Source organism: Festucalex cinctus, chromosome 3, assembly GCF_051991245.1.
Source record: "Festucalex cinctus isolate MCC-2025b chromosome 3, RoL_Fcin_1.0, whole genome shotgun sequence".
NCBI classification, from domain to species: domain Eukaryota; kingdom Metazoa; phylum Chordata; class Actinopteri; order Syngnathiformes; family Syngnathidae; genus Festucalex; species Festucalex cinctus.
This window is the reverse complement of record NC_135413.1, coordinates 13399945-13412767: the sequence shown is the minus strand read 5'-3', so window position 1 is coordinate 13412767 and position 12823 is coordinate 13399945. Positions and strand designations below refer to the sequence as shown.

The window sequence follows — 12823 nt, the reverse complement described above, 5'->3', positions numbered from 1 at the left end:
CAATCAATGGCCTGGAAAAGTAATGCGGACAATCATCTCTTCTCACAGTGAGTCACTCATACGGATACGGGCTCCTGGATGCCGGAGCAATGGTGGCTTTAGCGCAAAACTGGACCAGAGTGGGGCCACAGCACCAGTGTGTTCACACAATGCTGACAGAACCAAGGTGAGTGTTGAACACATCAGTCACCATATTGCCCCTCAGGAGTGGCACGTTCATTTGTGTGGACACGCACCATTAAGCCGTCTTGTCAAATCTGCAGAGACATCGGGAGCAGGCTGATGTTCAGTAAGAGCGTCGATGCCTGCTGGGGACGGCCTGACTACGTCGGGTCTCTGGAGCACGTTCAGGCTCGTCTCACTCTGCTCCACAACCAGCGAGGCAAGCTGGCTATTCATCTCGTCAGTCCGCTGGGCACGCGCTCTACCCTCTTGTTTCCCAGGTACACAATCAAACACCCTGCACACTGGTCAGTCCAGCTCTTTTTTTTTTTCCACTCTGAATTTCACATGTGAGATGAAACAAACCGAGAATGTGTGATGCAGGACCCCGACAGATGCTGGAAATCCGTGTTTGTTAGATTGCAACAACTGCTTGAACATTTGTTCAAGTGTTTTGCAGTGGAACTGATGCATTTCACAACAAACAACTAAGTGAATCGGTTGTTTTTTTTGGATGGTAAGATAAAATAGGAAGTAATAAAACAGATTAAAATTAGAGCTGTCAAATGAATCATACAATATAAATAGTTTATGGTATAGCGGAGACCCTTGGGTAACCCCACAAGTGATTTTCAATAGTTTTGTTGGTATGTTTTTGAATTGCAAAAGCAAATACTGATATCTGTTATCCAAATACCTTTCCATGCATTTGCATGCTAAACCTCTTATGTCATATCTCTTTTATTCATTAATATACTATGCTCTATAATAACAAATGCTTTTTTAGAGCTATGAAAATTCCAACCATAAATTCTTCCTCCCTGTTGGTGGTTGGCCGTCATCCCTCTCAGTGTGGATGAACTCCTCCTGGGTGCCTTTCCTCACAGGGTTTTTCTGTGCCCCGCCATGTTGTGGTTTGCGTGTGTGTCTGTGGGTCCGATCATTGGGATATGGGGGAAGGGTGGCTTTTTTTTTTTTTATTGTATTATGGATGTTTTAATTGTTCAGCACTTTGAGTTGCATTGAATGTATAAAATATGCTATATAAATAAAGTTTGAAATTCTTAAATTATCTATGTTACCCCGGGTTTTCACCGGTTGCGGTTGCGGTGCGGTTGCGGTGCGGTGCGGCGCCGCAAGCAATTAGATTCCATTCATTCGAATGGTGCAGTCTACACCGCTTGCGGGTGCGTTGCGTGTTGACTGCGGAAGGCCTGCGGAGTGCCGCAAGCCTTCCGCAAGGATAGACCTATTTTCTATTTTTGCCGGACGCCGCATGCGGTAGGCCTCCGGCAAATGGCAAGCTAGCACAAAACACATCGAGCGGGACAGGAAGACCGACGCAGTTTCAAAATAAATTTCCGGTTACCTTTCAGAATAAAACACTCGCCAGCTCGTATTTCGCAAGCTTATCAGCAGAACGTGACGTGGGCGTCGCCGGGCCATGTGCTCATTCACGGTTTAGACACCAGCGAACATGGACGCGGAGAGGTTTAATAAATTGGAGGTGGAAAACCACAAAATAATATATGACACGGCACATCCTTTTTATAAGGACTGTAATGTATTGTGAGTTTGATGTTCGCGATTGCTTGTTGTGCCCGTCTCGCTTGCCGTACTGAGCGGCAGCCGGACGCGGAAGACAGAAATAAAGAGTGGACCCGCACTGACCCGACTCTCGTTATTAATATACTTTACAAGGACAACCAAAAAAAAGATGCTGCATGGAATCTCATAGCAGAAGAAGCACAGACTTTCTGTATGTTTGTCGTTGTGAAATGCCACATGATCGCGCGCGCACGGTCCCGCGAGACACGTTGGGAAGTGGGCGGCGACGGAGCTGCCGGACCGCAGCTGTGCGGAGCCGGTGTGGATTGACAAAAAAATTGACCCGTCCGGAGCACGCAGTCAAGACGCACCGCACCGCAACCGCACCGCAACCGCAGTCAGTGAAAACCCGGGGTTAGTAATGAAGGTTTGGCGAATGCTAATAACGACTTTGAACAGAATGCAACGTGTTGCCTTGCATTGCATTTTTTGGGGTTGTAGCACGGCTCGATAATATGAAAAAAAAAAAAAGTGAAATATTGGAAAAATAAAGAAAAGTTCTATCAGATGTAATATTAATCAAGGTATAAACTTATTTGACTTATTTTGGTTCTGTACTAATCAATCTCTTTCCTGTTTTTCATTGTGAAACAGAGAACGTAACACTATTGCTCTTCTTGCAGGCCAAATGACTTCTCCACTGAGGGCTTCAACGACTGGGCCTTCATGACCACCCACTCGTGGGATGAGGATCCTCGAGGGGAATGGACTTTGGAAATAGAAAATGTTGCAGCTAATAGCCATGACTACGGTAAGCCTAATTGGCTTCCATTATTTGACAATTAGTTGCATCACATCACGACACCCATCCACAAGACATGGAGCGTCATGTTTGAACTTTCCTGTGTGGAGTTTGCATGTTCTCCCAGACCTTGCATGTTTTTTTTTCTCCAGGTACTCTCACCTCCTCTCTCATTCCAAAAACATGCGTGGAAGCATAGGCTACTGGTAATTAAATCTAAGTGGTTGAACATGCTCTATGACTGGCTGGTGACCATTCCGGGAAATGTCCTCCCTTTCACCTGAAGTCAGCTCAAATGTGACCCTTGTGGGAAAAAAAAAAAAAAAAAAAAAAAAAAAAAAAAAAAAAAAAAAAACTGTAGAAAATGGAGTATGATTGGATAAACCACTTCACAACAGTACAGCACTTATCTCCCACAAGGTTAACTGTTCACAGAAGTGCGGTAAAAATATTGTTGAAATGTTGAATCCCCAACCAACAAACTGTCTGCAGTGTTGGCAATGGCAACAAGCCAGTAAATGGCAATGGATGGTCTTCATTGTGAAGCCACACACAAAAAACAAAAAAACAAACAAACAAAAAAACCTCTCTCCTGCTAACAGTCATTGAATCTTGGAATTAAAACACAAAATGAATCTGAATAAACAACATGGTTGTCTAAAACAATTTTTTCTGCATGTGTACCGTATTTTCACGACTATAAGGCGCACCTAAAAGCCTTAATTTTTTTTCAAAAGCTGACCATGCGCCTTATAATCCAGTGCACCTTATATATGGGTCAATATTGAGCCGCAACAGGTCTCGCTGTCAAGACGTTGTCGGTGACCCTGCACGATCGGTGACGCGCATGCGCAGAAGATCCCGCCATCTTGAATCGCTAGCTAATACTAATACTTTACCTCAGAGAAAATAATAAAACAGCTGTTTATTCATTTTGGGAGTGAATGGAGTTGTCAGAAAGCTGGTTTGTAATCTATGAATAAAGTTTGACTGACCTATCTGACTGTTTTGTTGACATTCCCTTTAGCGCAGCACCATCTAATGTATGCATAACGTAACCCCAGCGTCTACTATAGCGCCTTATATATGGAAAAAGTTTTCAAATATGTAATTCATTGAAGGTGCGCCTTATAGTGCGGAAAATACGGTATTTAAATGTTTTCGTCTGGATTTACAGCTAACTAAATGGGCTGTTGGTCGGCATGTGCCACCTATCCATGGAGTTTTCTTGAACTCATTTTCTGCATAGTTACAAAAAAATAAAGAAAATAATACCTCATAGCCTCACAGTAGACATACTACTGTATGTGCACGGAGTAAAAACCTCTCTGCAACACATCACGAGAATCGAGGAGAAAGATGTTTTGTATTCAACTCTTACCTGTATTGACTGAAACATATCTACTGACTGACCTTTTCCGCCTCCTGAGATGGAATACATAATATTTTTCCCTGCCTCATTAAGCGATTGTCTTGTTTTCCCATGGTTGTCAGATCTTCCATTTATGTTGTGACTTTTGTGTACGTCACCGTTCTCAGTTCTAATCGGCACCACGTTTCCAAGCTTGCTGTTTTCTTATGTACAAATAAAGATTGCGCCTTTCTTTTGCTGTCAGGCAATAACAAGCACAGCGGTGTTGTATTATGCCAACAACGTGTTGTTATCTTCCCGACTGGGATATTGTCTGTTGAAGGGCAGTCGGTGGGTTATTATCCACACAATGCCCAACCTTGTCGTCCACCTACAAAAGTAAGGAATAAGGAATTAGGGCACTGATAATAGAAATAGAGAGTGACAATGACCACATTTTGAAAATGACCCCATTTTGCCACCTGCCCTGAAATATTACCTCCAGTTGTAGAAATGCTCATCCGCCATAGGAACCTTTTTAAAATGGCTCCTTTTCAGAGGAAATAATACGGCAATATCACAACACGTATTTATTTCCTGATCACACATTTCACAACACATTTTGTTTTATTCAAAACTGGCACTGACTGAAAGCGAGCCCATCAGCATGCTGCCTTATTTGTTTACACAGAATTTATCAACAGCAGCAATATTGCACCCCAGCGTGCGAAATGATGCTTTATGTGTCAATCGTTTCAAATGAACTGATTTGCACACACACATCCATTTGGCACTGTTACTACATCCCAAACTGCCTTAGCGCCGTTTACTGAGAGCGGCTGGGCGTGACGGCAATGTAATTTTTTTTCTGGCCTCAAACAGTTGAGAGGAGCTCCAGCTGTGTTCAGAATAATAGCATAGAATAATCGGGTGAGTAAAGCTCAAAATCCTTGAAATAGCTTTAATGTCCGCACGCCCAAATCCATTGGGAACGCTGCACACTTATTCCAAGTCAAAACATGAAGGGAAATGCATCAAATGTGTTATTCCTTTTCAAAAATGGCAGCCTGTGTTTTTCTTCACAAGCTTAACATTTGCTAAACTAAAACATGAATGAAGACTACTTACATGTAACTTAACATGTGTAGCCAAACACAGCTAGCCGCTATTGTTTCCTGATAAACAAGACGATAGATGACCTTCATGATTCTCTCATCGGTATCCTCCCTCTAATCTCTTTCAGGAGTGTTGAGTCAGTTCACTCTGACTCTGTGGGGGACAGGTTCCAGTGTGGTCAGCCCCTTGTCGTCGGACTTCCCTCGGCCCTCCAACAACAGCTGCAAGACCTTTGATGCCCAGCAGATCTGCATCGGTGAGATGTTTACACACAGGCCATCATGTGTCATCTTAGAGGAGGGGCAGCAACTGATTATGTGGGCTACATAGCAGGAAAATGGCCGCACACTCTTGTCTAGCGTGCTCGTTTAAGTTCCAACAAGCTAAAATAATTTGCAATTGATTATATAGTGATGAAGTCGATTTTCACTTTTTCACATTACATGTTTGTACAGGCATATTTTGTACTTAATCCATCTAAGGATCTAGTTTCAATCACAAACAAACTCACGAAAACAGATGTGGGAGCTAATCATCTAAACAAGGATTATGTCTGCTCAACGCACTAAATTGCACTCATTGCATGTACTAGGAGGAGTATATGCAAATAGATGAAATTAGGAAGGGGTTTTAGTAAATCAGGCCCTAAGAGAGAAAGACAATTACTTCAAAAACAAATATTGATGAATTTCTTCTATTGATTTCAACATTAAACTACAAAGAATTTATTTTAATTCTGTTAATACCAATATTACGCTTTTCAGGAATGTTTTTTGCTTGATTTGATCCAACATTTACAAAGTAGCTATTGCTATCAATAACATCATTCATATGGTTGATATTTGTATTATTTTGTATAAAATAGTAACTGGCCTTACTGATCACATTATTTAATAGATCTCAGATAACGACGCGTTATTTTTATTTTCTAGGAGTTCAAGTATAGTTTTATTTTGTACACATCCTCTTGGTTTCTCAGTAACGAGTTCTTATATTTCTTATATTTACTTTCTGCTTCTTTAGTTTTATATTGTATGTGTTCTCTGTTATTTACAGTACATTTTTCTTTTTGCAGGCATTTATTAGTCCTTTTGAGATCCAGTGGTTATCCTTTTTAATTTGGCTTTATTTTTTACTTAATTCTTCAATTGGACAGTATTTAACATGTGTGTAAATATTCTTAGAAATTCCTTGTAAGTACCGTATTTTCCGCACTATAAGGCGCACCTTCAATGAATGACATATTTGAAAACTTTTTCCATATATAAGCGCTATAGTAGAGGCTGGGGTTACATTATGCATCCATTAGATGGTGCTGCGCTAAAGGGAATGTCAACAAAACAGTCAGATAGGTCAGTCAAACTTTATTAATAGATTACAAACCAGCTTTCTGACAACTCCATTCACTCCCAAAATGAATAAACAGCTGTTTTATTATTTTCTCTGAGGTAAAGTATTAGTATTAGCTAGCGATCCAAGATGGCGGGATCTTCTGCGCATGCGTGTCACCGATCGTGCAGGGTCAGCGAGACCTGTTGCGGCTCAATATTGATCCATATATAAGGCGCACTGGATTATAAGGCGCATGGTCAGCTTTTGAAAAAATTGAAGGCTTTTAGGTGCGCCTTATAGTGCGGAAAATACGGTAAATGCAATGTAATTTAGTAATGCTTCTGTTGCCTCCTCTATCCTAACCCTACTACAGTATATTGTATATTATTCTCTTATCTGTTTTTGTTAGGTTTGCAGACATTTATTGTAAATACTGGCAAATGATGCTATCAATGACATTGTGATTATGTTGTCAATTAGTGTTGCACAATGCAACGGAATTCTCCTGGATTCGTCTATTTAGATTTTTTTTTTAAATACCAAAATACACTATGTTCAGTTCCCATTTGCCCAAAATATGAACCAGTCCATGAACTTTGGTTCATTGAACGCATTCAGGTACAACACTGGTCACCTTAGTGAATAACGTTTTCCCACTTGAGCAATCGCGTACCTGAAACTCCACAAGCAGCAGCTTACAACTCAAAAAAACGTGCAAGGCCACTCGTAAGTCAAGATAAAATTGAAAATAATGAGTCAAATTGGATCATTTCTCACAACTCACGGGAATCACTCTCATCATCCCCTATATGTAGAATAATTTTTAATTTTTCAAGGTAGTTCCAAACCATCCCCCAAATAAACAAAATCATCAAAGTAGCATCCAAATGAGTATGGTATTTTTTTTTTTACAGTATCACACATCAATGAGTACACCGTTCACATTTCTGCAGATATTTCATTATGTCTTTTCATAGGACAACATTGAAGAAATGGCATCATTTGATATAATTCAAAATACAGCCATTCACTCATTCACTCGCAGCTGTTTTCACAAAAGCAACCCCCTTTCACTCTCGGCTGTTTTACTGGGTTTTGACTGATTTTGCAAGGCCCACAGAATATTGTGTTCTATTGCTATAAAAACATGGAACATACCAAAAGAAAGATTAAAGTCTCTTCTTTCATCAGGAAAAAAAATGTATATTTCTATCTGTTTCCGATTTGCAGCAATTAGCATTAGAATATAGCTAAGTTTCATCATTATTCACTAATCTGTTTAGAATTGTGAGTATTTGAGCTCTTTTGTCAACATGGTTGTCTCCTTTGCTCTGCTGCCACCTGCTGGCCATTTGTGTAATAACTACCATTTCTTCAAACGTTCTTTGCAGTGCATCAAAGCCTTCTGTATGCGCTAGCGTGAAAAACAAACAAACATAAATATGTCTTTGGGACACTTAATACATTTAAAATAGAACGTATTTATACGCTTTTGGCAGCAAATGAGTGAATGACAAACTCCTTGGCAACAAACGTGAGTGAAAATGTTAAAATTGAACAGTCCTTTGACTCGTTAGTGTTAGAAGTTCTCAGGTTATGTTATGGATTCCGATCGGTTCGAACAGGTGGTTGTAGGTGATATTCAATTCAATAGTGACCGACGACTATAAAAAAATATTGTTAAATAAAACTATTGTGTAACTCCACAAATGGCATTGATTATTTTTTTTGTATAAATCATGTTGATGAAACATCTGCGTGTTGTTGTTTTTGTCTGGTTCATGCCACAGAATGCAGCCCGGGCTTCTCCCTCTTCCTCCAAGGTTGCGTCAAGTTGTGCCCTCCCGGTTTCACGTCGGGGCCGCAGCTCCTCAATCTGTCCCTGGAGAACTGGGTGGACTTGTCCTCGGTGCAAGCCTGCCTGCCGTGCCACCCCACCTGCCTCACCTGCTCCGCCACGGGGCCCGCCGACTGTCTGTCCTGCCCCCCTCACAGCCGCCTGCTCCTCACCTCCTGCCTGCACCAGAACCAAGTCCAGCGAAAATCTCCGCTTGCCGGCGGAGATCCCGAAGGAGAGGATCCGGCGGCAGGCGACGACGATAAAAGCGGAGGCGGCGGGGACCCGCCCGACCCTCGCTCGTCCTCGTCGCTCGCCGCCGTCGTGGCGGTGCTCAGCTGTGCCTTCATCCTGATGGCCTTCGCTGGAGTTTTTCTCACACTGCAGCTGCGCTCGGGCGCAGCTTCTTTTTCTTCTTCTGGCCGGAGGACCAAAGCGCCCGGAAGACGCGTGGGCTTCGGTTTCGGCCTGGGTCGAGGACAGAAGAGGGAGGCTCGCATATGTTACAAGGGGATCCCCACCGTGTGGGGGGACGAGGACGTGACCGCCTACGAGTCTGAATCAGACAGCGAGGAAGCGGACGGTCGCGGCGAAAGGACAGCTTTCATCAAGACGCAGAGCGTCATCTAGGGGTCCTCGCTTTACGGCAGATATTCCGCAACCCAAATTTTGAAATCACAACATGTCGTAGCTTATCACTAACCTATTCTGATGTGCTTGCAAGATGGGAAACAGTCTGGGAAACACTTTGAGGTAGGCAGGGGCGTAGCCAGAAATGTTTTATTGGGGTGGCCAGGGTGAAACCATGACTCATATAGGGGTGGCCATAAGTTCATACCTGAAATGTTTAAATAGGTGGTTCTTAACCATGCAGCCACTCTTTGAATTTGTTTTTAAAACAGATTTGCTGATTTCTTAGTTTTTATTTTAAATTTTATTTTGAATTATTTGCTGGCAGTGGCCGTGGATCCACGTGCCTCTGCCACTGGATCCACTCTTTAAATTTGTTTTTAAGACAGGTTTGCTGATTTCTTAGTTTTTATTTTGAATTTTTGCTAGGGGTGGCCGGTGAGGGGGGGTTGTGGTGGCCGCGGCCACCCTTGTACACCACGTGCCTCCGCCATTGGAGCCACACTATAAATTTGTTTTTAAAACAGGTTTGCTGATTTCTTAGTTTTTATTTTGAATTTTATTTTGAATTTTTGCTAGGGGTGGCCGGTGAGGGGGGGGTTGTGGTGGCCGCGGCCACCCCTGTACACCACGTGCCTACGCCATTGGAGCCACTCTTTAAATTTGTTTCTAAAACAGGTTTGCTGATTTCTTAGTTTTTATTTTGAATTTTATTTTGAATTTTTGCTAGGGGTGGCCGGTGAGGGGGGGGTTGTGGTGGCCACGGCCACCCCTGTACACCACGTGCCTACGCCATTGGAGCCACTCTTTAAATTTGTTTCTAAAACAGGTTTGCTGATTTCTTAGTTTTTATTTTGAATTTTATTTTGAATTTTATTTTTAATTTTTGCTAGGGGTGGCCGGTGAGGGGGGGTTGTGGTGGCCGCGGCCACCCTTGTACACCACGTGCCTCCGCCATTGGAGCCACACTATAAATTTGTTTTTAAAACAGGTTTGCTGATTTCTTAGTTTTTATTTTGAATTTTATCTTGAATTTTTGCCGGGGGGGTTGTGGTGGCCGCGGCCACCCCTGTACACCACGTGCCTACGCCATTGGAGCCACTCTTTAAATTTGTTTCTAAAACAGGTTTGCTGATTTCTTAGTTTTTATTTTGAATTTTTTGCTGGGGGTGGCCGCCGAGGGGGTGTTGTGGTGGGCACAAATGTGCCTTCGCCATTGGAGCCACACTTAAAATTAGTTTTTAAAAACAGGGTTGCTGGTTTCTTAGTTTTTATTTAGAATTTTTTGCTGGGGGGCTCGGGTGGCCGGTGAGGGGGGTTGTGGTGGCTGTGGCCACCCCTGGCCGCCACGTGCCTCCGCCATTGGAGGTAGGGATGCTCGATTATGAAGAAAATATTAATCGTGATTAATTTGGTGATAATTGCAATCACGTTTAGGACAATCATTTGTTTCTTGGAACAAAACAAGAAAATGTTTAAACATGTAAAATATATTAAGACAAAATATATTTCTTTGAAACATTATAATTATGCAAGTTCTTTTTGGGCCACACAAGATGTATTAAATTAGTCATTTTAAACTTTAAAAAAAAAAAAAAAAAAAAAGTGCAAATATATACATTTAAATGACTCAAAAGTAGTATTAATAATATTTTATTTTTGTTTGTGATTATGCCGATTTTGTAATTCTGGAGCATAATAATTGAAATTGTAATTGAATTTCAATTAATTGTAATGTGTTCCTAAACATTTCATATCAATTAAAATACTGCTCTGGGATCTCTTCCATATTACAAATGACATCAAGAAAGAGAGATTTGAAACAGATTTTATAACCAAGTTTAATCATAACTTTTTTTACACGTTGCCATGAGATAATGTGAGGTAAAATTGTCTCTGTTAGATTTTGAAATAAAACATAATGATTAAAACAAAACACCCGATATAAAACAAGTGGGAACTGATCGTGCCTTTTTGTATTCTCACTCTACATCACAAACGGATTTATTAATACCCTGGAAGACATCCTTTGTCAGGAACTGAGGACCCCCTGCCACAATTTACGATGATAGGATATCATTTGGATCTTGTCAAAATGTAGGCCTTACTAAATGCAATCTACTTTTTTTAATTGCATATTAATTCAAATTACTTTTTTCATTATGAAAAATAATCACATATTTATATCATGGGAAGCTGTATTAAGCTGATAGGCCTCAGGTATCAAGCAACTGATATTGACTGATGTTGTTCAGTTTTGATGTCGATATTTCAAGTGGATTGATGGACTAGTCCTTCTAAATTGTGGGCCACTCTTGGGGTAAAATGGAGGCAAATAATAAAAAGCACAGCATCGGCCCTGTATGCCAGATAGCCAGTCCAGGCCTGGATGTCACGGTCTGTTGATGATACAAGTAATGACGTAGAAATAAGTTTGACACCCTCGCTCGAGCATCTTTTTCACAACAGGACAAATATGGAACGGTCTGAGTCACAACAGATGTTTTAGTTTGTATCTGTCTTCACAGAATGATGATAAATGTTGCCAGATGTTTGTTTGTTATCACACGAGCAACAGTCTTCACACAGTCAGATAATTGGAAGTGTGATTTACAAAATTCTTGTCAGGTGGCGATGGTTATTTTCAACCCAACGGACACCGTAACACGCTTCTTCGGTGTCGGCCATCCCAAGACGACTGATGTCACTGCCAGTTATACAGAACAGCCACCCGGAACAAGAGTCTGGGGGCTTAACTGAATAAGCCAAAACATTTTCTCCAGGTTTGCTTCCGATTAAAGTGCTGTATTATTATTTAAGCTTTTTTTTTTTTTTGCTCTGTTTTCCAGCCTGAAGCAATATTGATTTATTCCCAGAATATCTCAATTACATTTCGGGAGCAGCAAACGTTTTATTTTTTTGCTTTGATTACCTTGTATAACAGCGGTCAGAACACTATCAAGGCTGGCTACACTGAAAAGGAAAAAGGTAGAAATAGAAGGGGAAAAAATGTCTTATTTACCAGAATCAATTCCATTTCTACACAGCACCAAGGTCACAGGTGAGCTTTTTTATTCTAGTCGACACCCCGGACTGTCACCAGCCAGTTGCAGGGCACATATAAACAAGCAAGCAGTCACACTCAACATTCACACCTACGGTCGCTTTTCATTGAACCGAACTTTCAACATGAAAGTTTTGGAATGTAGGAACAGCCGCAGCAAAGCATGCAAACGCAACACAGCAAGGTCTGAAGTGAGACTCGAACCCTGAACATCAGAACTGTGCGGCAGATGTGCGCAACACTTGGTTACCGTGCAGCACCTCACGTTCAACATTCTATTAAAATTAAAACGTTATTCCTGTGAGATTACAACAAAAATGAGTTTTGTTTTGTTTTTTAATAACCTGTTTTACTCTGTACATCGGAGCGTACATCGACTTAATCAGATTACACTGATTAAAAGCAAAGGAAATCTTGTATTTTATACATTAGTTGTATTACTTGCTTTTCTATTGACCTTGTAGTGGATAATATTGTGGAGATCAGATTCATGCTGGAATAAAATGGCTTTGGTGTTTGCAAAGATCCGTCTGCCTGTTTCTCTATTCACACGCACACATTTAGCATTGCTAATTGTATTTGCTCTCCAAGCAAGCAGATGGCTGTTAACTTCTCCCTGGTCATGTTTCAGCTTCACCACAAAGCAACGGCACTTATGTCATCTATGGACAGCTGTTTGAGCATTTATTTGATTAGCATTAGCCATCTTACGATCCATGTACTACTATTATGCACTTTGTCCTCGCTATAGTAGATCTCTTCAGTGATAACTCACTACACAAACTATCGCCTCCATTTTACGCTCGAAATGTAAATGTGTGCCTGGAGCTCTCATGGTTTTCTAAACGCTTGAAATTCTTTCATCTTCATATGCGAGCCTCCATAGAGCTTGATGGCGTTTCATGCGAATCAAATCAATCCGCTTGCCTCTGCTTGGCTGCGAAAGATTTAAGATTCACTAAATGCAGCATCACAGCAAGT

The 12823-nt window shown here is 41.3% G+C and overlaps 1 protein-coding gene across 3 annotated transcripts in view; it reads left to right on the top strand.

Annotated features, from left to right (window-relative positions):
* furinb (furin (paired basic amino acid cleaving enzyme) b) overlaps window positions 1-12365 on the top strand; it is a 92334-nt gene extending 79969 nt beyond the window's left edge. Inside the window, exons 12-17 of one of the 3 annotated variants that reach the window (XR_013282793.1) lie at window positions 49-166; window positions 264-443; window positions 2394-2521; window positions 5107-5235; window positions 8102-9167; window positions 9608-12365. Coding sequence is in view for 1 of the 3 variants with exons in the window: in XM_077515937.1 (XP_077372063.1) it covers window positions 49-166; window positions 264-443; window positions 2394-2521; window positions 5107-5235; window positions 8102-8778 (1232 nt within the window). In the remaining 2 variants the exon portion in view is untranslated. Of the gene's footprint in view, window positions 1-48; window positions 167-263; window positions 444-2393; window positions 2522-5106; window positions 5236-8101; window positions 9339-9607 lie in introns of those variants that run through there. The other 2 variants (XR_013282794.1, XM_077515937.1) reach the window with 2 other exon arrangements.
* Window positions 12366-12823: the final 458 nt, after the last annotated feature.